Source organism: Marmota marmota, unplaced genomic scaffold (assembly GCF_001458135.2).
Source record: "Marmota marmota marmota unplaced genomic scaffold, marMar, whole genome shotgun sequence".
In the NCBI taxonomy this organism is placed as follows: domain Eukaryota; kingdom Metazoa; phylum Chordata; class Mammalia; order Rodentia; family Sciuridae; genus Marmota; species Marmota marmota.
The window spans coordinates 191,034-217,758 of NW_026000225.1; the positions used below are offsets into that span (position 1 = coordinate 191,034).

The following is a 26,725-nucleotide window of genomic DNA, read 5'->3' on the forward strand; positions in this document are numbered from 1 at the left end:
ACATCTATCAGGACATACAAGAATAGGTCACCTTTGAAATGCAGTTTCTTCCTAGGTTATTGAGCACTAACACTCTAGCATGAATTTGTTTAATAATGGAATTCTGGAAAGGTAGAGATGGAGAGGAACTTAAAAATCATCTAAGCCAATCTCTGCATTTTAAAGATGACAAAATTGAGGCTCAGAAAAGTGAAATAACTTACTTAGGATAATAGTTGATATAAATAGGAAGAAATTTTGAGTTTTTGATAAGTCTTATTTTTTTTTTCTTTCTATTTGGAATAGACGAGGTTAGAGGGAAAGGAAGTATAAGTGAGGATAGGAAATGAGATGACATAGCAGGATCTTATCAGGAAGCAAATGGTCAGCCAGAAATTGGTTGCATAATGAAAGATAGAAGGAAAAACTATTCAATGCCCAGGGTATACGATTAGCAAGCACCTTGAATTCATGAAAAGTTCAGCTCTAAGGATAAGGAATATAATTCAGAAATTTCAACGAGTATGCACAACTATGTTTGAAGAAGGAAATGCGTCATGTACTTCTAAAATCAAAATGTCTAAATACCATTTTAACATCATTGCTCAAATACACCCAACCCAGTGAAATCTTGTAGCTTATAGCAAAATTTTACTTGGTTGCCTACAAAATATGCTAAATTTCAGTGGTAATCATACTTATTTGGTGAGATACGTTTTTTTCCCCCCTTTTTCCCCTGTAAATGTTTCTGCAATTGACTACACATAATTTTATAGTGGGCAAAGTATATATCTATATAGATGATAGTCTATAGGTCCAAATAACACAAAACCAGATTTTGAATTTTCCTCTAATGAATTCATATCTGCACTGAGAGAGGCACAATGAAATACTTGATATATTTCTAAAGATGTGGCTACTTCACATCCACTGCCCCATAGTCTCTGTTCATCACAGTGAGTGTTCTTTTGGGCACTGTAGAGGATGTGTCAATGGAGCACAAAAGCGATATCTTATTACAGGAAAATATTTTAGCTAGATGTCATAAATTCTTAGTAACATGGTTCCTTTTCTTCTTAGTCCATTTTCTCTTGCTAATAACACAATACCACAGACTGAGTATGTTAGTTGACTTTCTGTTTCTATGAAAAATTACCTGATAAAATTCAACTTCAAGAAGAAAAAGTTTATTTTAGCTAAAGTTTCAGATGAGCTATGATGAGCGGGCTCCATTGCTTTGGGGCTTGTGGTGAGGCAGAACATCATAGAAAGGAGCACATGGTAGAACAAAACTGCCCAGCTCATAGCATCCAGGAAGCAAAAAGAGACAGAAGAACCCGGGACCCAATATGCCCTTCAAGGGCACATCTCTAGTAACTCCATTTTTTTCCATCAGACCCCACTGCCTAAAGGTGTTTCTACCACCTTTCAATAGCACCAACTGACTGGCAACCAAGACTTTAGTCCATGAGCATTTAAAAAATGTTGATGGAAATTTAAAATAACACTGGGAAAGTTATAAAGAAAATAAGTTTATTTTGGATCATAGTACTGGTCCAAGATTGAGAACCAGCATCCAGTGATGGCCCTCTGGCTGGCTGAATCTTGAGAGAGCAGAAGGAATGTGCAAGTTCTGGTCTCAATCTCTTTTCATAAGGTTACCAGGGTTCAACCATGGAGATTCCACCCTGATAAACATAAGTTCATCATAACTAATCCTAACCCCCTCCCAAAGCCTCAAAACTACCTATGAGAGTCAAATTGTTTCCATCCTCTCTTTACCTCAAGATGGAAATGTACATTATGAAATGCTGTACATACTTTAAGGCTTCACAAATTAAAATCAATTACACTGAAAACTGAAGTGGCAGAAGAAGACTTATGTCTTTCACAGAATGTGTACCTGAAAGATTTCCAGTGACGAACATATAATTACTATGTACGAACCAAATGATGGAAGAAGTTTTCTGTTTTTGATTACAATGCACCCACCTACTGACAGTGTTAGTGGTTACAGGGTTGATAATTTACTAAAACAGAATCCTGGAGTAAATATGAATACTATTCCTTTGTACAACTTGTAAGATGTGTTTCCTAAAACTATATGTTTTTTACAAAGTACTATAAATGCAATCCTGGAGTTGATTTTGAGGTTGGGTATTATGATGAAGTCAAAAGAGTAAATTTAATGTCAGTGGTTGAAAAAACTTAGAAAGGAAAAACTGAAGTTGATAGTTTGAAAGAGGAAATGAAAATATATATGGTTTTCACTAATGAGGCTCATTGTATTTGTTGAGCACTGGAAACCAAGATTTCAGAAGAGGGAAATAATACTGGGATTACTTCCTTCTATCTGGTTATTCTAGAAAAACAGTCTGGCAGTACTAGTATAACTATGACCTTATCACCTCCTCCTGTGGATCAAAGTTCCCAGTGAGAAATATTGGATCTTGTAATAGACTGCCATGAGTAATTTTACTTCTGCATTCCTAATCTAGCTATTGGTATATTATGTAGGATCTGGCTGAACAGCAGCAATTTGGGTACAAACTTTTGTTCCAGTGCCCAAAATATTATCTTTAAAAATCAATATAACTTTGACTTCTATTTTTATGAAAAGTGTTGGTGGAAATACACAGTAAACTAGTGGATCCATGTGGATATAGTTTCATGATGGCTTACAGTTTATCCTGGAGGTGGGATTATTTTCTATTAATTATGAAATATACCAAAACAACTAGATACCAAGAATTAAAACAATTGTAGTTTATATAGAAGAGAAATTACAGTGACTTTCTTCTACCTCTATCATGTTTTCTAATACAGATCCTAGTTTTCATTGGTTATAACTTCATTTAGGTATATGTGTTAAATAAATAATTTATCATTCCCTTAAAGAGAAATTATTACTTCATTTAATATAACTTTCTGTTTTAGGAAGCATTTCTAAAAGGGAATTTTAATCCATTTCCAAATATCTGTATTTTAACTGAGGGCAAAAATGCAAATAAATCTTCAATCCTTACAATGTAATGGTTGAAAAGTAAAATAAGGAAGCAATATAATTTTGCTTTTGAAACATGCCTACAAAATTATTGTATTCATATATTTGTAATGAACAGTTTTATAAAAGCCAAAATACAAAATGTGTGTTATGATTGGGCTTTTATTGTTTTTCCTACTTTGCAGACATAAGAACATTATAAACAAAAGTTATTAGAGTTTGTGAACACATAAATAATTTTAATTACTACAAGTTACATATAAAAATGTGTATTTGTTATATAATTTTGCTTCAGCAGAAGTTTCTGAGAGAATATTTCTGCAAATTTTTTATAAAAATTTATTAATGAAGCACTTTATCCTTGATTTCTTTATTAAATAATTATTTTTTAAAAATTCTAACAAAGTCATCTTTTTAAATACTGCTGTGAACATAAAACTACTGGAGATAATTTAGGGAAAAATCTAGGTGATTTTGAGTTTGGCAACAACTTTTAAACACAAAATCAAAGTTGGATTTTATTACAATAAAAAAGTTTTTCTCAGCAAATGATATTATTGTTAATGGAATGAAAAGACAAACCACATACTGGGAGAAAGTATGCATAAAAATATCTCTGGTAAATGACTACTATAAAAAACATAAAAGGAACTCTCAAAATTCAAAACTAAGAAAATGAACAACTTAATTTAAAAAATGGACAAAAGGTTTGTGCAAGACACTTAACTAAGAAAAGACATACAGATGGTAAATAGGCAAATGCAAAGATGATTAACATCCTATGTCTTTGGAAATCTCAAATTACTTTTCTGGATTTCTTCATTTGTAGAGCAGCCTTGAAAATCCACAATACTGACAGCACCAAATGCTGGTGAGAATGTGGAGCAACCGGAACACAGTTGATGTCTGGTAGGGAATGCAACATGGGACTGTCACTTGGGAAGACAGGTTAGCAGTGTCTTGCCATGCCACCCAGTAACCACGCTGTCAGTTAAGTCAGAAGGGAAACTGTTTTTATTTTGTCTTGACTTTCAAAAGTGTTGTAAGCAGGGAAAATGAGGAAAGGCAAAGAGCAGAATCACCTGTCTTCTGGTGAAAGCAGCTTTGGAAGAGTATCTGTCTTAGAACTTTTAATTCTCCAAGGGTGTGAGGAGCTTGATTACTCTGATACAACCACTTTTACCTATCCATTCCCATTCGGGTACCACTGCTTTGGCCATTATTCAGTCTCACCTGGAGAACTTTTAGGGAATTCTCTCTCACTTCTATTCCTATGGATTTTTGAATCTCTTTCAATACATGTTACCTTTGCCTTCACAGAGTGATTATTGCTGTATGTGTGTACATATGTGCATGGTATTTCACTTGCTAATTGGTCTATGGGCGGATTGACAGAATTTTCATTTTATATTGTAGAAGTTAGCAACATATTTAAAACATTGGTTATTAAACATAAGCACTATAAAAAGATATGTAAATGCCATGATGAATAATACTAGAGGCATGTTTATGAGCTGAGAGGGTATCAAGTAAGTATGAAGTGATGAGAAAATATCAGAATAGATTTGAAGCAGTGAGAACAGTTATGTGGTTGCTAGGTGGTTATTATAATATCTCAATAGTAAATGGCAAAAGACTTAAAGCATGACCCTGGATTGGAAAAAGAGAGAAATATTAGAAGCATTAGGAAAGCTAGATTGGAAAGACCAGTGTTCTATTGGATGAGGGTCTGCTGGAGAGATGACTCGGGTCTCTATCTGGTCAACTTTGGGCAGTCACACAGGGTCTTACACTTCATTCTCTTCTATCAGGGTCTTATAATTCTCAATATTTTTGAACAAGAGAACTTACATTTTTATCCATTATTAAGCATCTCAAATTATATTACTGGTTCTTAGAGATACCATTAACTGAATATGGAATATAAGAATAAGCTAAGTTTTATTCTTGTTACAAGAACATAAGTGACAACTTTAGCTTACAACTGACACTAGACAGTGGGATGTCTGCTCAAGGACTTCAGCCAGTAGCTGCAGATTTTGGCTTTGCCCCTATCTTAATGGAAGACATCTAGTAAAAGTTGAAGGAGTTGAGATATTTCATAAGAAACCTCTATAGAGCATCCAAGTCCATATGTCCAAAGGACAGAAAGACACATGAGTTTAGAAATCTGAAAAAAATCCAGCTGGAAGAACCACACTGTAGTCACCAGGCTAGAGAAGATGGTCCAAGTCATTGAATGAATGAATAAGCACACTCACGGAGAGGGCACAGAGTAAGCAGAGGGGCAATTCAAATCTTTACCATGAAGGTGACCAATAATCAAGTATAACCAGGAAAAAAGGAGAGAAGACCCAAAAAAGGCAAGCCATGGTGGATGGGATCATGACTTTAAATCAGATTATCAGCGTTTCAGTCCTGGTTTACCACTCATAGAACCATGACACTCAGCTTTATCTTAACTTTTCTGAGCTGCAGTGTCCTCAACTAAATAATAGAAATAATAATAGTACCTAACTCACAGGGCTGTTGTGAGAATAAAATGAAATGCACTATGGAAAACACTTACCTTAGAACTCAGCCGAGAGAAAAATCAAGGATCATTGGCTGCTATTTACCACTATTATTATTTTACAGCCAATAAAATGAGGAGGAATACATGTAGTGAAAAGTGTCAAGGAGAGAAGAGAGTTAAAAAAAAAAGTAGGCAGCAATGTCAGATACCTGAACCGTTCATTAAGGAAAGGACTAGGAAGTCCCCAATTGAATTTAGGAACAAAGAAATAATTAATGAGCTGGAGAAGAATACTCAGTGTACCAGTACTATTTGGGACTTTACTTATCAATTTAGAAACCAAAACTAAGTATATCTGATGGTGTTATCAGTAAACAAGTGAGCTAAAAATTTTTAATTGGGAATATGTTTCTTTCATTTTCTAAATATTCCTTGGTCAATTTCCAAAAGGCTCAAATACCTAGTCTCAAAGAGATGAAGCCCTTTTTGTATACCCATACTTTTATGGGAAAGCTGATTATGGAATCCAGGACTCTGAAACTCCTGGCCCTACTGATAAGAGGGGAAGTTTCTGGGCACAGCCACATTTCCTCTTGGTAAATAAGAAAGACACCATGCTTTAAGTAGGATGTGTCTCTGTGTTCTTTACTGAAGAGTAAATTTGCGGGGCTGGGTCTAAAATGGTACAACTTGGACCAGAGTAAAGCTCTATCTAACATCAAGACCCTAATTCTAAAATATAAAGTCCATAATCTTGGAAATCATTCCTTCTACAAACATTTATTGAGTGGCAGACGCTAGGCCTGCTGCTACAGGAAAACACAACATTGGGTTCGATATGGGTTCTGTTTTTTACAATTGAATAGGAAATATGAGGTGAATACATTTGTAATAATCAAACTAGATAGAATTTGAAATAGGACATGAGCTGATTATAGAATTTTGCAGTGTGAGAATAATTCTAGAAAAGAGTTCTTGGAAGTATTAGCATTTGAGATATGTCTTAAAAGATTAGTTCAGCTATGGACACAAAGTATCATGGAAACCAGAGATAGTATAAATGAAGTGATGAAGTAGGTAGCCAAGTGCTGGTTACTCAGGAGCAGCAATTTATTTTTTGAAGTTTTGAGCATAAGTCTTGGGTATGTCAGCTCAGTGAAATGTGAACTTTATCTCATCACCAGATAGGAGCTCTTGAAAATTTTTGTGGCTATAGCTGAAGGAGTCACAGACCAAAGGTACGTTGGTCTAGGGCTTGGGAGCAAGAAAGGTCAAGACTGAATGTGCATATTTGGGGACCTGGGAATAGATTCAAAGTTAATGTCAGATGGATATATTTAAGAACAGCTTTGTAAAGAAATATCTACATGTTAAGAGTGAAATAGAAAAAGGAGCAGGTGTGATGTGCATGCATGTAATTCCAGCAACTCAGGAGGCTGGGGCAGGAAGATGGCAAGTTTCAGGTAAGACTCAGCAACTTAGTGAGGCCCTAAGAAATTTAGCAAGACCTTCTCTCACAATAAAAACATAAAAAGGGCTGGGGATGTGGTCAGTGGTATAGTGCCTCTGGATTCAATCCCGAGTACAAAAAACAAAAACAAAAACAACATCAACCAAAAAAAAAAAAAAAAAGAAAGAAAGAAAAATAAAAAGAGTTATTGACTAGACAGAAAAGATAATATATTTATCCCAATAGGAAAAACGACCCAAAATACACAATGTTAAGACATGATTTTTAGAATGAAGGGAAACAAATACGAAAAAAAATGAATTTGTTATTATATGTTAGGTGCTTTGGTTGTGATTTCTCATTTGTTCATCATGCAGTGTCTCTGGGATAAACATTACTATTTACTTCAGATGTAAAAACAAAAAATTTGGGATTTCAAGCTGCCTGTCAAAAGGTCACACTGATAAAAGTGATAAAACTGAGATTTCATTGTCAGATCATCTTCCCTGAGTGAGTTAACAGTGGGAAGATCCTATACTGAGAGACAGTAACTCAGGAATGCTGTCAACTCCCAGGATGACATTTGATAAGTCATTTAATTCCCTTAAATCTTGGGTTGTTCGTATAATGAATGAGGGTGTTGTACCATATCATTTATTCTGCAATGGCTCTTTGAATTTTAATATTTTATGATTTTATAATTATGCAATAAATTCATGGGAGGGTGTAGAGGAAATGGATAGAAAATAACATGACTGGTATAAAAATAGAATTGAGTCATCTTTTCATCCGAGATTGAAGGGAAGATCATGAGGATGACATACAAAGATGGAAAATTTTTATTTAGGAACCATAAGAAATCAATCTTCAAGTTTGGTTGGATATTGAACTAAAGGCTAGTGAATAATTGAAAACGGATCTTAGTTGTCTCCTAATAAACCATTAATATGTTAGGCTGCTTTTGGTACACAAACTTCAGAATTTAAACCTGCCTTGGATCTGTTAGAGGAGCTATCACAACAATTCTTTCTCTTCTATATTTATTTTAGGGAAAGGGATGAAGGAGAGATATGTATAGATGAATTATCTTTCAAATAAATTACATTTTAAAAAATTCAGGGTCCATGAGTGAAGGGCAAGACTTCAGAATCTCCCCAGTGCAGGTGTAGATCCTGGTAGTCATTATGGTGGGCTCCACATTAAAGACAATTGTCACTGTGATGGCACAGATGACAGTTAGCCTGGCAGCCTGATTAGTGAAAGGAGCAATGTTCTGGTATTACCTCACTCTGGTAATAATTACCAGCGCAATACTGGACAGCGCAATTCACATGTGCATGCTTCAGCTTACTAATCTGTAAAATAAAACTCAGTACCTATTTTTACATTAAAACCACTTATCTTGTGGCTGGGGTTATGGCTCAGTGGTAGAGCGCTCACCTCACACGTGCAAAGGCCTGGGTTCGATCCTCAGCACCACATATAAATAAACAAAATAATGCTATAAAAAACCCCCACTTATCTTAATGATAGGTTCTCAAAAGTTATTTGACAAAAGGAGAGGATTGAGTACAATCACTATGTGTCAATTAAAAATGAAAATATTTTTTAAAATATTAGGTAGTTGAATCAATAGATCTGTTCAGGTTAAATTCAAGTTCGTTGGTATCCATTGCTTTATTTGTTATACTCATTTGTTATCCAAGTATAATTTCTTAAAATAAGTTGAAACAAGCATGATATTAGATTACGCTGTTTTAAAACTCATCTGAGCTTCTAGTCTGCTGTTGGAATCCTCCCCATTCTGCTCACCATCCACTGCTGACCACCGAAATAACACTGAATCTAACTTCTACTTTTAATAGTTACTGCTTTTGGAGAATACTTATGACCCAGTTGTCACCACAAACCAGATTCCCGTCAGTGTACATGTTTCATCAGGTGTAACCAAAAGTCTATTTTATTTCCCCTTTTCCAAGGTTGAACATATATGGTTCTGTTTTAGACCAATCTTCTCATATTGCATGTGTGAGAATGGGAAGAAGGGATTTTCTTCTTGCAGTGGGTTGTTTGCCTGTTGGTTTTAATCAGCAGTTTTTAATTGTTTACTTATCCTTGTCTGAAAGCAAGTTCAGGGCAGTCTGGAATTCAACCTGAGGGCAAGGTTCTCTTCTGTTGCTGAGAAAATAGTTTTGAAGCTCCCTTAACCTCAGTCTGTGATATATATGGACCAATTGTTTCTTCAGTGGCAGCTTCACTGAAGATACTTCAAGTAAAATATGGAGCCTCAAACAGAAAATTTGAAGACAGCATGGCAGTTGTCTTTGGGAAGCTATTACATTTCTGAGGAGTATGGCTTTCTACTTCCAAATCCTCTGGTAAGCATGGAGTCTTGGATGAGGTTAGAGGAGGTGTCCTGAGATTCTGGTTTATTTGTGTTTTAAATTTATGTCATCATTAAGAGAGAAACAATATAATTTCTAAGTCACTAAACCTGAGAAAGATACTACAAATATCATAGAGTGTAATTACTGACTAGAGAAGTGACAGCTATAGCTGAGGATAGTTTAAATCAAATGCTTTGGTGCTGTTTTCTTTTAATAGATTGTCATCGATGCCAGGAAAATCATAAGAAAATCTGTAGTTAGCAAGAAGAACTCTGAATATCGGTAGAGGATGAATTACATGGACAAATATAGAGCCCTGGGAAGAGTACCATGGTGCTTCTGAGGTGCATTCCATTCCTAAGCAGCTCTGGGACACCACTGATAGCCTATTATGTGAATTAGTTTATCTTACTTGCTAGTGGAATGAAAAGAGAACAAGAGGAACATTAGGTGCTTTCAGAGCTGATTAAAGTGATTAGATGGTATCAGGGATTTCTGAGAAGGAAATTTGAAAACAAACAGTATTTTTTCTTTCAGTGTGCTTAGCAATCCAAACCATAGTGTAATTCTGTCTTATCAGCCAGCTTTATCAATACTGGTTTTCTCCTTAAATATGACCAGAGACATAGACTACTAAAACAGTATTGGTCCCAGGAAACTATCTGGTACAAAACCCCTCTTTTTACCCCTCTGGCTAGTTGAAGTCCAGAGGGGGTGACATAGCCAAAGTCACATTTCTGGAAAAAGCAAAACTGATACTCAGGACACTTGATATCTTTGTTCTATTACACTATAGAAAAAGGGTAGGGTCATTCAGTTAACAAATACAGGGATGATTATGTTGCAATCACTGTAACAATTTATTGAACAAACAACCTGCCCCAGCCTAATTTGCCACTTTTTAAGATTAAGGAATTGTCTGGAATTCAAAGAGCTTTTATCAAATACCTATTCTGATGTTTGCTGATGTTTTTTTTGCTTCTGAGTGTTACTGGAAGCATTTAAATGAAGATAAGAATTAAATGCTCTGTACAGCATCAAGTCACAGACCTACAAGTACTTGGCATTGGCAGTACAGGGTGTTTTAGATGGATAGGTTTGCAGTCTGGATTACTGTATTGTGTTCTCTGATGCTTCCACTAGGATCACCAACTTTCTTTGTGCTAAATGAATTCCTGTGATGCAGGACTCTCAGTTGTAAGCTACGAAAGCCCTGGAAAAATCTGAAGGAGTCAGTCACTATATCTTGTTCTTACTAATTCTTATGACTTGGGTGACTTACAAATATCACCTGACCCTCAGTTTTCACATGGATGGAGATCTGCTGTATGGATATAAATACACTGTGAAGATTTAGTGTGAGGACTAGAAACCAGTTCTCCTGATCCTTAGATCAGTGCTTGTAACAACTCCATTCCGTGTGAATAACTATAGTCAAAGATGCTCCCATCCTACCTAGTCTAAAAGGAAGGAAAGATAATTAGCCAACATGATCTTGTTGAGGTTAAATATAAAAAAAAATGAGCTCAGGAAAAATATTACGAAGCTGGTAAACACTGGGTGAAGCCACAATTGTAGAGTTCCTCTCTTTGTTGTTTCCTTTTTTTTAAAATAAATATTGGAGCCAGATGAGAAACAATAACAACATCAAGTTCTCATGACATTCTGAGTCAGATAGAATTGTGGTGTGGTTTGGTTGATGGATAACCCTTAGAAATTTCCATTCCTGAGCTCACGTAAAAAATTCCCTGGTCTTAACTGTCAGAGTCATACTTCCCAGATCTCTTAAAGTGTAATTCTTTGTTTCACTTTTAATTTTCTTTCATTCGTGCTGAGATTTCAAGCATCTCCTTTTCTGGGAAGAGATAGAGGAAGGAAATTTTCTTGAGAATCTACCCCAAGTTGCCCCACAGATCAGGAGACTCAGTCCCCAGCATCACCCGGGGCAGCACTGTTGCAACCCATCACAAACCAGGAATCAGCAGTCAACACCTCTAGTCAAGAGCACAACTGTGCCTTGCTTTCCTCCCACTTAAGAGCAAGTGTTAGGAGGGGTGTTTCTCCATGTCAGCTGGCCTCAAAGGGGTTCATCTGGCATCTCTTCCAGGTGGACTTTGGGTTTGGTACTCTAAATGCTTATTTGAAAGTCTCTCTAAAGAACTTAATGTATAGGAAAATATTTGGCTTTGGGGGAGAAGGCTAACTTGGTTTCAAATATTCTAACCTGCTGTTTTCTATAAATTCTCAAACATTTCCAAGTTCCAAAGTTTCAGGTTGGACAACTCTGATAGCTATAAATCAACCACAGAAATCCTTTGCCAGATCATGTTTCCTGTGTGTGTGTGTGTGTGTGTGTGTGTGTGTTGGGGGGGACTATTTCCTTTAGACAAAGAACATTGGAAATTTAGCTTCCCAGGAATGGAGGGATCAAGAAAGATAACAGCTGGAGACTAGATTGGAGCAGAACTTGAATACTGCGTTCTGGAATTTGTATTTAATATATCTGGTGAATAACATGTACAGATGGCATTTCAACAGTTTCCTCAAACAATGTTAAGGGTGGGGTAGTTAAAAAACAATGGTTCCAGGGCTGTACTGCAAAATTACTTAGGGTGTTTTAAAAAAATCTCAGTGCCAGAGATTGATATAATTAAGAATCTATCACCTATTTGACCTTAATACTCAAATACCAGCTTAAGTGGAGGACAATGGGAGACCACCACAGTGGTCAAGGTGAAAGATAGAGGGCTACACCTATGAGGTCAACTTGGAAATAAAAGTGTCTTGGCTAGAAGAAACACTGCAAAGAGCTTGAAAGCAGTTTAAAAATCAGGGAAAAGAAACATTTTACATGAACAACTTGGGCAGAAGAAAAGGACTGGTATAAGTAGCCACAAGGATGTTGGGTACTTTGTTTTTAATTATGATTGATCAATCTTTCAGGAAAAAATGAATACATCCATGTTCTCTTGTAGAAACACAAAACACTTGATAGAAGCTGTGGACTCCAGCTAGTTAGAACAAAGTGTAGAAAATTATTTGCCACAATAGGCTCTAGCTTCCAGATAAGGAGTACATGGCAAGAGCTCAGACATTTCCCTAAAAAAAATGATAGTACCATTGGTAGTTTCTGGGGCATCTCTGATCAGGCTGAATGTGGATTGGAGACAATAATGGTACCATAGTAGACACAGAGACAAGAAGATCATATTTAATACTAGTTAATACGCAAGTTTTAAAATATGTTTGGGGCTGGGGGAGAATGTAATGGATGAAATATAGATTTTGTGCCAATATTAAGAGAAAAGTGGATAGAGACAAAGGGGAAACAGATAGGCATGAGGAAGTGGGAGCAGGGACAGACAATCCTCTACAAACTGAAATGTTGAATACTGAAGCAACTTAAAATGTTTTCACCTAGGTGGATAAAAAAACCTGAGACAACATGAGGAAGGGTGGATAGGCTGATGGATCCTAAGAATGAATGAAGAAATCAATCATGGGAAAATATGTGCCCAATACTTTCAGCCAACATGAGGCTCAGGGAGTGTTTTGGGTTCCTAGGTCAAACCGAACAAATTACCACAGCCTGGGTGACCTAAAGCAGCAGAAATTTCTTCTCTCAGAATGCTGGAGAACAGAAGTCTGAAGTGAAGGTGTAGACAGGCACGTACTTCCTCCAGAGACTCCAGGGGAGAATATTTCTTTTTTTCATTTTTTTTATTTCTTTCTTTCATACATGACAATAGTGGAATGCATTACATTCATAATCATCCATTCATAGCACAATTTTTTATAACTCTGTATATAAAGTATGTTCATGGCAAATTATGCCACTATACATGAGCTCTCTTATTAATTTTTTTTTTGCATTACAATTCTTAATTTTCAGGTTCTGAGGGCTTCAGATATTTCCTGGCTTCAGGTTGCAGAACTCCCAATCTTTGCCCCCATCTTATAGGTCCTTCTCTGTGTCTGTATCTTTCCTCTCTGGTGTCTTCTCTTATAAAGACATTTAGTCTTTGGATTTAAAACCCATCCTAATCCAGGACAATCTCACCTCCAAAGACTCTTTTCCAAATTAGTCTATAATTCATTTCCAATGAACATGTATTTTTTTTTAAGTGAGGTGTAGAGACAGGTACCATTCAACCCACTACAGGAAGTGGGAAGAAAAGATGAAAGGTGAGAGGGATAGAGCAACCTGAGCAATGAATTTAAATGCTATAATATTTAATGAATTTAAATATTATCTTGTTCATAGATTCCCCAAACTGAATTTATAGGTATTAAAAGGGGAAAGAGAATGAAAATTGAGAATGAAAAATATAAAATTGTCTATGAAAAGCTGAGGGTGTATCTCTGAGTATTAGAATGTTGTCTAGCACCCATGAGGCCTTGATCCTTAGAATAATAATAATAATAATAATAATAATAATAATAATAATAAATTAAAGAAAAATAAATCAAATGGTGAGGAAACACAGGGATAAACAGTGTATAGTTGACTTGGTTAGTGTTGTTAATTCAAGGAATAAGTTTGAGTTCATACTTTCTTCATAAAATACATCAAATGCCTTCATATCTTTATCTGTACTCTGATATATTTTTATATATCAGTACAGATTCCAAGATCTCTGGACTATAGACCATTTGGTGAGCCATTTTAAATTACATTTTTTTATTTCCTCCATGCTTATTGTTCATTGAGGATTCCTACTTCTAGACAAAATTTTCAACTTTCATAATTTCTGAAATGGGGAACCCAACTGAAATTTTTGAAGGTATTGCAAAACTTACTCACGGTATTCTTTTTCTTATTTGCTGCCATATCCTTTTTGTAATACATAAAAAAAAAAATTGAAGAAAGTTCTTACTTTGTACTTGGCTCTATGTAGGGAAGTAAACTTTGCCTACCTCTTGCTTTCATCTATTCTTCACAGTAATCTTCACCATTTAGAAATATTCCATTTGTTAATGGATTCAACTCTACCTCTGAGATCTGTCTCGTAGCTGACCAACTTTCCCCATTTCCACCCAAGTCCAATCTGCCATCCACATGTCCCCTAGACAATCTCCTCCCATCTTGTTTCTTTATTTCTACTCTTGCCCAGTATTGTGTGTATAACAGTCAAAGTGAGTTTTGAAAATGAAGATGAACCATGGCACTTTGCTATTTGAAAGTCTCCAATTGTCTTTAGAATAGAATCCTACAAGGACCCCCATGTTGCTTGCCTATTTCTTCCTGGGGATATCTTACCTTCTTTCCCTCCACTTTACTACAATGCCATATCAGCCTCTTTTCATTAAAACATTCCTGTTGAGATATGCCTGGTTTATTTTTACTCAAGTTTTTATTTTATTTTTAACCCTCCTCATGCTATTTTCTTAACAAAAGTTTTAGTTAACCCAACCAAGTGATAATCTAACAGTGTATTGCTTATGAAAAACACATTCTTAAAAATCTGTTTTCCTTGTGGGCACAGTGATGCACAGCTGTAATCCCAGTGGCTTGGGAGGTTGATGCAGGAAGATCTTGAGTTCAAGGCCAGCCTCAGCAAAAGTGAGGCTTTAAGCAACTCAGCGAGACCCTGTCTATAAATAAAATACAAAATAGGGCTGGAGATGTGGCTCAGTGGTTAAGTGCCCCTGAGTTTAAGCCTGGGAGGAAAAAAAAAAAGTACTCCTTTTGAATATAAATGTGTTAAGAAAATTTTTCCAAAATAAAGCAAAAGGATTGTTAAACATTCTTTCACTCTCATCCTGAAGCATGATCTAACAGATCACTCTAGGATTACTAATCATCTGTGGGTTGTCCCACTGACCAGGGCCCAATATCTGAAGTTATCTGCTAATTGTAGATTTCTGAGTTGCAATTTCTGTTGAGTAGAAATTACAACTCTGATAATTATGATCACAATACCCTGTAGGTTATTAACAGATTATGTGTTTAATCCGCAAATTTATTTCAACACTATTTTCTCACAACTCCATAAACCTCAGTTTTTCAAGTACTGCTTGAACCCACTTTATCATCCTGCAGATATTAACACTAATGAGCTAACTATATTTTGAAACATGTTCTGTATTTGTGTGAGTCGCTTTTTAAACTTTTTGAAAAATACACTTTGGGAAAAGCCCTAGAAAAACAAATACAAAGCAGGAAATTTTTTATAAAGAAAGAAAAGTTGAAGATTTTATTATTCCTGCTCATCCCATTTCTGGGGTTTGTGATTTGGGGAATGAGGGAAGAAAAGCCTTTAAACCTTTTTCAAAAAAACTTTTTTAAGTCAAATCGGTTTCTTTTTTCTTTTTTTAACATTTATTTTTTAGTTGTAGTTGCACACAATACCTTTATTTTATTTATTTATACTTGGTGCTGAGGATCGAACCCAGGGCCTCACATGTGCTAGGTGAGCGCTCTATTGCTGAGCCACAAACCCAGTCCACCTTTTCAAATTTTCTTTCCTTTTGCACTAGTACTCCATACCCCCCACTATGCCCTTCTCCCTGTTTGCTTTGAAGAGGTGTTGGAGAGTACACTGAATTTTGAGTCCAAAGAGGTTTGGTCTGGCCACTAACCAGATGTGAAACCTGGAGACAATCATCTAATCTCTCTGAGTTTTAACCCCCTCAATTTCAAAATGAAATAATGAAAAACTATGTGATAAAGATATACAACATGAATGCATATGGATTAAAGACTTAACTCTCAACAATAAAACTAGAAATATTTTAAAAGAAATGAGGTTGGGATGAGATAAACTTTCTAAATATGATTTAAAATTTTCAAGGATGAATAAAATATTGGTTTATTTGACTAGTCTGTTAGGCATCATTATTTCAAGCACACACATAAAATCATAAAAGTACAATGACCAAAGCATTCTACCACTGAGCTATATCCCCAGTCCTGCTGTGAAATTTGTAAACCACGAATGATGGTTTACTGACATGAACTGACAAAGATGCATGAACTGACACCAAAAGGGATGTTGCTTAGTGAAACATTCATCTGTTGGTCTTGTGTCTTAAGCTGTAGGAGCAACTGAAAACTTATAGCTGAACTTAAAATATAATGTTAGCAAATTGACAATGGTCCATGTAATATTCACAACATGTCATGTCTGGAAAATCACAGGAGAAACTTTCAAGTCATCACTGTTAGATGGAAAAATGGGAATTAGGAACTTTTATGTTTTACATCATAGGCTTCATGCTTTTTGAATGTCCTGTCATAGGCATTGATTACATTGTTTAATCATCATGCCTAAGATAAGTATATTTTTTGAAGGATTACTTTAATTAGTTTAGTAAATATTAAAATAAATATAGAAATTTAATGCAAATAATCCCAGGAAAAACATAAAAGCTGGGTGCAGTGGTGCATGCCTGTAAACCCAGTTGCTCTGGAGCAGAGATAGGAAGATCATGTGTTCAAAGCCAACCTCAGCAATTTACTCAGCAACTTTGAGGCACTAAGCAACTTAGTAAGACCCTGTCTCTAAATAAAAATATTTAAAAAGGGCTGGGGATGTAGCTCAGTGGTTAAGTGCCCCTGGGCTCAATCCTTGGTACCAAAAAAAAAAAAAAAACCCACAAAAAACCAACCAACCAACCAAACAACAACAACAAAACAAACAAACAAACAAAAAATAAAAACAAAACAAAACACCCAGCTACTCAGGATGGTAAGTTTGGGCAATTTACTGAAACCCTTTCTCAAAATAGTAAATAAAAAAGGCAGGGAATATAGCTCAGTGGTACAGTAGCTCTGGGTTCCCTCTACAGTAATGCAGAAAGCAAGTATAAAAGAATTCCAAAACATAACAAAACAAAAAGTCTAGTAATGTCTTTAGTGTTGCCCAAAGCTTAGATGAATTGTCACTCCCATTATGTATCATACACCATGAATGCAATTATCAATTGATATAATTTTTCTCTAAGAAACTCAAGGAATAGTTTTCAACCTTTAAAACCTTTAACCCAGAAAATCTGCTTTTAGAAATAATTTTAAAAATCTGAAAGACATATAGAAGGAGGATTATTCCAGATATGTTAATAACAGTGAAAAATTATAAAAACAATTAGTAGTATGTAACAGTAGATTATTGGAATACTATGCAAGTTTAGCTTTTTGCAGTACTAGCATCCCTCACACACTAGTCAAGTATTGTACCCCCGAGTCACATCCAGAGCCCTGCTATACTTTTAAAACATGTCATAGAGATGTATGAACTAACTCCAAAAAGGATATTGTTTAGTGAAAAATCCATCTGCTGGTCCTGTTTCTTATCCTGTGGGAGCAAATGAAAATGTAAAACTTAACTTTAAAAAATAGCCTGGCAACAGAAATTAACACAATTTAATACTCTTCAGTTTCTTGAGAAAAAACTAAAAGGCAGAATACATTTTAGATGAATTATCAAATAGCCTTCAAATACTTTCTCACTTTTGGATTATGTGCAAGGTTTGTTCTCCAGCTCACTGATTTTCTACTTTAAGGTGTGTTGGAATCTACTGGAAAGATTTTTAAACATGTGCTGCTGGGTTCTCCTCCAGAATGTCTGATTCACAAGGTCCAGGGCAGGGCCCAAGAATTTGTATGTCTAAAGAGTTCCCAAATGATGCTGATACTGCTAGACTGGGGACCACACTTGAAGAGCCTTTATTATTCCATATAGAAGTCCAAACACTAGACTTTGGAAAGAGAAAAAATGAAATAAAGGAAGAAGGGAACTTTCCTCTAGGAATCTAATGGAAGAGAAAAACTAGATATTAGAGAGTAAAATATAGCCAAGATTCTCAGTCTACCAAATGAAGCATTTAAAAATATCTTTGCGAGTCAGGAAGCCAAAAATCCAGGAGGATTTAACTTTTAGAATGTGACTCATTATCCAGTAGAATGAACTGGGCATAACTTTCCTGTGTTCATAAATGAATACATGACCAATGTTACCCCACATCATGTACAGCCCCCAAAATGGGAAGTTATACTCCATGTATGTATGATATGTCAAAATACATTCTATTATCATCTATAATGAAAAACAACCAATTAAAAAAGAATGTGACTTATTACCTATATATCAAAGAAGGAAAGACAAAGATGATGATTTAATTACAGCTTCTTTTTTAAAAGCTTATTTTAAAAATATTTTTCAGTTGTAGATGGACACAATGCGTTTATTTATTTATCTTTATGTGGTGCTGAGGATTGAACCCAGGGCCTCACACATGCTAGATGAGTGCTCTACCACTGAGCCACAACCCCGGGCCTAGTTACAACTTCTCTATGGATGTGTATGTATGGTACTGGCACTTGAACCCTGGGGTGTTTTACCACTGGGCTACATCCTTAGCCTTTCATGTATTTATTTATTTTTTTTAAATTTGGCTGGGACTACAGGTGTGCATCATTTCACCCAACTACAGCTTCTTCTCTAAGACTCACTTTAAAGGGGCATTCTGAATACCGTAACTATGCATTCTTGATTTTCTGTCACAGAGTTTATGTCAGCTCTGCAATTCCATCATTTCTGTCACTGTATTCAACTTTTATTCATACAACATGGGCATCAGATAGACATTAATGGGATGAAAAATAGGTTGCCAGTTCACATTTAGTTTACCATTAATTTCTCAGTCTGAAGTTCTGGGGATCACACTCAGAGCCTCACACATGCTAGGTAAGTACTCTGCAGCTGAGCTGCATCCCCAATCTCTGCCTTTATTCTTGCAGCATTGTTACTCTGCCACTAGTCTGTAAACCCCGAACTTTTGTCAGTTTAATAATTAGCTTCCTTCAATTCTGAACCTACAGCTGAATTTTTGCTGGAGAAAATGACACCATCCACTTTTTTCTCCCTATGGTAAGAGCAGAGGGAACATAAGAGCCTCTATTTCCCAGAAGCTGAGATGCTGTGAGAAGTTAAGAACATAATATAATCTCCTCCTTGGGAACATGCACATTTATAGTGAAAATTCAACAATTGTCTGTAGTGGAATTAGATTTGTTGTGAAAATGAAATGTGCCCAGCTTGTCCTGAATCAATTCAGCAATAAAGATCGAAAGGAAAAGATTAAATAAAATCCATAATTTTCAGAGTAGTAAGTATAAGATATTAGACATGTCCAGGCACAAATTGACTAGAAGCTTGAACCTAGGATTATTGTAGGTTCTGAGGGACAGTGGATTTCTAACAAGAGATAAGTGGGTAACTTGTAGATCTCTGCCTCTCCAAGTCTATAGTTTTTTAAAGTGCTCTGGATTCTCAGCATAAGTTCAGTATTATTTACATTTGTTTATGTACAGGTCCCTATTCCTTTCTTCTTTATTATTAATTTAATGCCTACCCCTATCTGCCAGTTACGCACCCTGGTTTTCACTCCAATGTGCTAAGAAATTAAATGCGTAAAAAGTGGACTCCTTCAGGCTCCAGATCTTCTCCTCTTACCACCTTAAGGCTGGATGTTCCTGGCTCTTCTCTCCTTCTTCCCTTCCTCCTTGACCTTCTGTCTTTAATTACTCCCCTCTCTTGTCAGTAGTAGAATCTGAACCAGTTCTGTTATTTTTAGAGAAATAGCACTCTCAAGCACAAATCCCATCTTTGCTACCATCTCCCCTGAAAAAAGGTCATTTACTTTTTCTCTATTTTCTTACTTCCTTAACGTATCAGCATTTGAATTCTGCTTCCAAGACCCTCATCTTTATTTCTACACCACATATATACAGAAACTAGTATATTTTAGTGACTTCCTTGTTTTGTTCTCTAAAGAGTCCAATCTTACTTTAATTTTCCATCAATGCTTTTGACCTTCTGATGATTGTCCACTTGTGTGAAATCCTCTAATGTCTTGACTTCTGTATGGTCATTCTCTTCTGGCTCATTGAATCTCTAGAAATTTCTTTCTTTCTTTCTTTCTTTTTTTTAAATCTGAATCAATGGATTCAACTTCTCTACCTACCATGTGCATATTACCTAGTGTGGTAATCTAGGCTTACTTCTCCTTTTAATTTGCAAAATCTTCAGGAAGACTTTACACTTTTGTGGTTTTAACCACTACATGGGGTTTTTCCTGCAGTTATATTCTGCTATGACCTTTCTACAGAACTCTGAATTTCTCAGTACAGTTATACTTTTAGATTCCACAAATAGTTTAAGCTCAATAAATTCACTATTATTATGCCCACTCTTTTATTTCCACTTGCATTTCTATTTCAACTTGTGTTTCCACCCATTCATGTAACCTCCAAATTCATAAAAATAGAAGTCATTTTTATTTTGTTGTTGTTTGAACCCACAGATACTACACTCATTTGTACAAGCTATATGCTAAAAAAGGATGCCAGATCATTGGTTATCTAAATTTCTAGACTCATATTCTAGTAATCTTTTCTCTGGAGCTTTGCAATCTAGCAACATTGATTAATTTGGAGTCCCAAGAAGCTTATGTTTGTTTATCTGCTATCCCATCTACCTTTACTACTTTACTTCCTTCAAATTTCTACCTGCAAAAGTCACCTTCAGACTCCAAAACTGGGTTCAACTTTCACATTTCTATGAACATTTTCTTTTAATTCTCCACAATAACTGACAAAATTAACCAGTTTCACTTCTTTGCAAATCTGTAAGCTTATGCACACATTAGTAATTAAACATATTATACTTCATTGGATCCATCTGATTACATTTTTTTTCTCCTTTACTAGACCATATAAGGACAAGAATTATACTTTAGGCATCTAGGTTTCTTCAGTGTCTAGCACAAGGCCTAAAAGATAGAAAATTCTCACTTTGTTGAACTGAATTGACTTGAATTCCCGCAAAGATTGAAATCTGAAAGTAATTACTCTCTGAAGCTATGTCCCAGGAAGCTCTAAAATATTGAGATTTTTTTTAATTTTAAATGCAGAGGGAACTTCCAGATCATTACAGGCCTTGGATGGAAATTGCCAAAAAGCTTCCTCACTTGATTGAAAGTCACCAGCTTCGAGCTCATGTCAACAAGGTATTTACTTTTCTTTTTCGTCTCTTTATCCCCTTCTTACCATCTTGCTTCCATCTTCATACCACTTTTACATTTCAGTCTTGTGGAAGTGAAGCAGTTGACCCAGAGAATGGTCATTGCCATTGTCATGGCGTATTACCATGACAATATAAATATCTCATCCTTCCTAAAAAATAGGGTGACTCCTTCCTGATCATGACTTTCCCTAAAGTTTCCAGAACCTATACAGACAATACCCGGAATGTAGTAAACACCAGCCAAATGTTTGTTAAAGAAGAATCTGGCTGGGAATTGAATGAAAGTTAATGAAAAATGTGTGACTTGGAGAGGATAGGTGTGGACATCCTCAGAGGCCTCATTCCAAGTCACATGATAAGTGCTCTGCTGCCTCTGAGTGAATCTGTGCTGATTTTATCTTGGGTCTCACAGAATACTTGAATACAAGAATTTCTGAATTCTAAAGTCAGGATTAGCCTTGGATGATACAGAAATAATTATCTGCAAATATCACATAAGTATTTACATAGAGTTAGGTATATGATGAGTAATATGTGACAAAATGAATATTTTTTTTCTCAAGAGTATGTAATGAATCAAGAAAATTCCAAGGAAAACCAAAATGACCTCACAAGGAATAATAAGAAGGTATAATAGGAAAGCCATAGACTTCCAGAAATACCTGGATTTAATCTTGATTCTATCACTCAGGTAGCACATGGACCTGGTGAAAATCTATTGACTTCGAAAATTTACTTCCTTCTTAAAAAAATGGGAGAAATTCTAGTCTCATAGTATTGCTGTGATAACTAAATGGTTTTGAAGGGGACTTCTAGGGCTTGATATATGTTTGATATTTCCTTCTCTTCTTCTCCATCCATCATAATCATACTACATGATTTCAGAGGCACAAAAAAGATTTTTCTACTCTTCAGAACTCTATTTCCTGATGGAATCATATTTAGTATCTGTAATTACACACCCATTTAAAAATATTCCTTGATGTTCAACTGTAATGCACCAATAAAATGTAGAAAAATAAATAAATAAAAATATTCCTTGAATGTCTGTTCTGTGAAAAGCACAAGATTAGAAACACATAATAAGAGATTGTCTTCAATGTCTGTGAAGATGTTAAAAGTAAACCTTGAAAATTCTTTGTCATTTGTGTAAAAAGTTTTATGGGCATGACCAAAGAAATACAGAAAGAAGAAAGAAGAAAAAAATAAAATATCTCTAAGGGCAGGAAAAGAGAGGAGATTATAGAGGATGGAACAAAAACTTTAAGGAGTTTTAAATCACATTAAGTAAATCATGTGTCAGATACACAAATAAGTTTATAGTGTTCATAGCAAGCGCTCAACTAAAGCAAAAGAAGAAGCTCATGGTTGCTCCTTCCCATCTCAGAAAAGTAGAGAAGCAAGCCTGGGGTAACCCTGGACAGTTGGAAGGAGGGAAGAATGGAATTCAATTTGTGAAATATGTAGTCTCTTGTACCAGACTTCCCTAAAGTTTTGATTAACCCAACATTAATAAAGGAAAGGGGGCTGGGGATGTGGCTCAAGCGGTAGCACGCTCGCCTGGCATGTATGGGGCGCTGGGTTTGATCCTCAGCACCACATAAAAATAAAATAAAGATGTCGTGTCCACCGAAAACTAAAATATAAATATTAAAAAATTCTCTCTCTCTCTCTTTTTAAAAAAAATAAAGGAAAGGACTTGTCCAGTTGGTACTTTTCAAAGACAACACTGAAATCAATCCCTTGACAGTTGTTACTTACGTTAATATTATCTCCCCAGAATTTATGTTCACGTAAAACTTTGGAAATGGTCTTGTAGAAAGAGTATCTTTGTAGATGGAATGAATTTAAGAGTTCATACTGGAATTCCATACTTTATAAACCTGATATTACTGGAGTCCATATAAGAAGAGGGAAACTTGGACACAGAGACAAAGGAATGCAGGGGAATCCATCAAGAGAAGACGGTGCAGTGGTGCATGCCTGTCATCCCAGCAGCTTGGGAGGCTGAGGCAGGAGGATCAAAAGTTCTAAGCCAGCTTCAGTAATTTAGCGAGTCTCTAAGCAACTTAGAAAGACCCTGTCTCAAAGAGAGAGAGAGAGAGAGAGAGAGAGAGAGAGAGAGAGAGAAGATTAACACAGATAAGGGAGATATGCAGCAATCTAAAATATGCTGAGGATTATGGGCACCCATGAGAAGCTAGGAGAAACACACGGGAAGTCTCCTTCTAAGACTCCAGAAGAAATCAACCCTGCTGATATCTTAATTTTAAACTTTTATCTTCCTTAACTGTGAGAGAGTAACTATTGTTTTAAGTCACTCATTTTGCTATAGTTTGTCAGGGTAGCTGTAGGAAACTAAGACAACCTTCTTAACCTCTCTCTCTACTTCTTTTTACTTATAAAACGCCCAACAACACAAAACCACTCAGAAGAAGACTTCACTACCAAAGGCTGAAGGCTGAGACTTAATCAGCTGGAAATCATTTCCGAGGAGATAATATGATCATTTCTAAAACCTCATATGGAGATGTGGATGAAAATATCTGTCCTCTGAAATCTCTTACTTGGTACAGATTGCAATATAATAAGTGAGTATAAGATTCTGATCTTACAATACACCAAGTCAACTTAGAAAGGCCCAATAGACTTATTTGTATTCTAAAACAAAACTTGTTTATTAGCTGAGTCTCATCCTCCTACATTTCCTAAGACGATATGTTCACGTGGAGTTATACAAGAAACTCAGTAGTATTCTGCAAATAAAGGAAAGCTTTATTAGTTTTTAATCTTGATAAAACTGACCTTCTCTTGTGAACATGAATAGATAAACCAAAAGTTACCAAACAATGTAGAAATCATGAGTAATAGAAAGCGATGGTGGTCTACAGGACATGCAGAGCCAATGTCTTCCAAAATATAACCAAAGATGAGATTGATATTTTAAAAATTCTAATTAGTGTGTAGTATATTGTCTTCACAATTAATTGAAGGTTGATATGTAAAAGGAACTATCAGAAAGCAAAGAAACAAATATACAAAATGCTCAAATCCAGTAAATTCAGTGAAATCTTGACTTTAAAAAAATGAGGTTTAGGAACTCCCCTGAAAAATTTCATAAAGCATACAGCAAGAATCAAAGAAACAGAAACTATCAGAAACATGAACATATATACATATGTGGAAAAAAAGAAATGCAAATGATCTAAACTGTTATGTAACAGAATATTACATGGGATTACATTACAGATTATTATGGGTATGGGAAAAGCAGAACTTCCAACATTTCAGATCTTATGAAATATTTGAGTTTTTATATAAGAAAAAAAATATGAGAGGTTGAGTGAGGGAAACTTATAATTACCCTGGTGAATTTTCAAATTTTCTTGCATAATAAAAAAATTCTGCAACTTCTTAAGGAAAAATAAAAAAAAGAAAAGTAATTTAGTTTTAGAGCAACCACATAGAAATATTTATCTATAATATCACATATTAAAATGTAATTGAATACTTATTTTGCTAAAATTAAATATATATATATATATATATATATATATATATATATATATATATATATATATACACATATTCAGCCATACCAAATGCTGGAAAGGGCTACAGTGACTCAGTATGCCAAAGGAAAGAAGATCCAGGGAAGAAAGTGGTCCAGGGCCCTAACATTGTGAAGGAGCAAGAGACCAAGAAGGTGGTAAATCCTCTTTGAGAAAAGTCTTCAGATTTGGGGCATGGCATGGTACACTCAGCCCCAAAGGGACCTTGCCTGCAGGCTAATAGTGCCTTCTGCAATTAAACACTTCATCCGCCCAAGTCTGAATTGCCAAAAGCTACCCACTATCAAACTGGACTTTTAAGTATAGACCAAGTAAGAGACAAAGCAAGAAAAGAAGCCAGAACTGTTGACCCTAGCTATAAAGAAAACTGTTGACAAAGAAGTTATCTCTACTAAGAGACCACCTGTCCTTTATATATGATGTCATCAACTTGGTGGAGATTAAGAAGTCTCAGCTTCTGGTGATTGCACATGAAGTAGGTCCTGTCAGAATGGTTTTCTTCTTTTCTGCCTGATATTATAAAATGGGAGTTCCCTACTGAATCAACCAATGGGAGAACCAGACTGGGGCATCTAGCCCACAGAAGATCAGGAATATGTACAACACTGTCACCATAAGGCTGTTTAACTGGAAGGCAAATGTGCTCTGCCTAAACTAATAGAAGCTATTAGGACCAATTACAATGACACATGATGACCTTCATGGTTACTGGGGAGGCAATACATTGGGTCAAAACTGTGTGGCTTGTGTTCCAAGCTGGAAAAGGCAAAGTCTAAAGAACTCATCACTAAACTGGACTAACTATATACTGTTGAGTTTTCTGTACGTAAAAATAATTTTTTAAATGTCTGTATGTAACAATATGAACTTTCATTCATTGTTGATGAGAATGCAAATTTCAAAGCCACTTTGAAAGATAGCTTCACAAATTCTTGTAAAGTTCAATAGACTTAACATACAAATCAGCAATAGTATTCCTAAGTATGTATCCATTGAAATTGAAATTTTATATTCACAAGAAAGCTGTATGTGAAACTTCATTCATAATTACCTAAAAAGACTTTGAATCAACCAACATATCCCTAACAGAAGAGTGGATAAACTGAGTTAAAGCCTTTCTATGTAGTGAAATATATGGCCAAATACTATTTAGTGATAAAAATAAATGAACTATTGATTTGTGCAACAGCATGAATGAACATTAAGTATACTCAACTAAAGAAAGTTGTCAAACCCTGAAAGTACATATTGTATGATTCCCTTCTTTACATTCTAGAAAAGCCAAAACTATAAGCACAAAATCAAGGGTTACTAGGGTTTGGTGAGGACAGAGTACTTGACTCCAACAGGGATGCACACGGGGACTTTTAGGATGATGAAATTCTTTGTTCTACATGGTACCCAGTAGTGGGCACATGACACTCCACAGTGAGCAACTCATGGAATTGTACAACATAAAGAATGGACATTCACCTGCATAAAATTTTAAAAAGTAAATCAGAATATTGGGAGGTCCCAGGATGCAATGTACACTGTGATGAATGAATCTAAACTGGACTACAGACTTAGGGCAGAATCTCAATAAAGAGGGAGGGAGAAATGGGAGCTGACCTAAATTACCTTGGAAAATAATATTTGACTAATATTATTAGCAAGGCTAAAGAAAAAATGAACTATACACAATCCATACTCTAGGGGATAAATCTGTTTTTCATTAGATACAGTATAAACTTGCTTTACTTGTACTTGGGTTGAGCAAATATGTATTAGGATTGTGGATGATATTTCC

The 26,725-nt window shown here is 35.5% G+C and overlaps 1 protein-coding gene across 3 annotated transcripts in view; it reads left to right on the top strand.

Annotated features, from left to right (window-relative positions):
• Window positions 1-8,993: 8,993 nt before the first annotated feature.
• Window positions 8,994-26,725, top strand: part of Ido2 (indoleamine 2,3-dioxygenase 2) — a 51,416-nt gene continuing 33,684 nt past the window's right edge. Inside the window, exons 1-2 of one of the 3 annotated variants that reach the window (XM_015506198.2) lie at window positions 8,999-9,326; window positions 21,252-21,347. In XM_015506198.2, coding sequence (XP_015361684.1) covers window positions 9,228-9,326; window positions 21,252-21,347 — 195 coding nt within the window. In that variant the 5' untranslated portion in view covers window positions 8,999-9,227. Of the gene's footprint in view, window positions 9,327-21,251; window positions 21,348-23,796; window positions 23,956-26,725 lie in introns of those variants that run through there. The other 2 variants (XM_015506201.2, XM_015506200.2) reach the window with 2 other exon arrangements.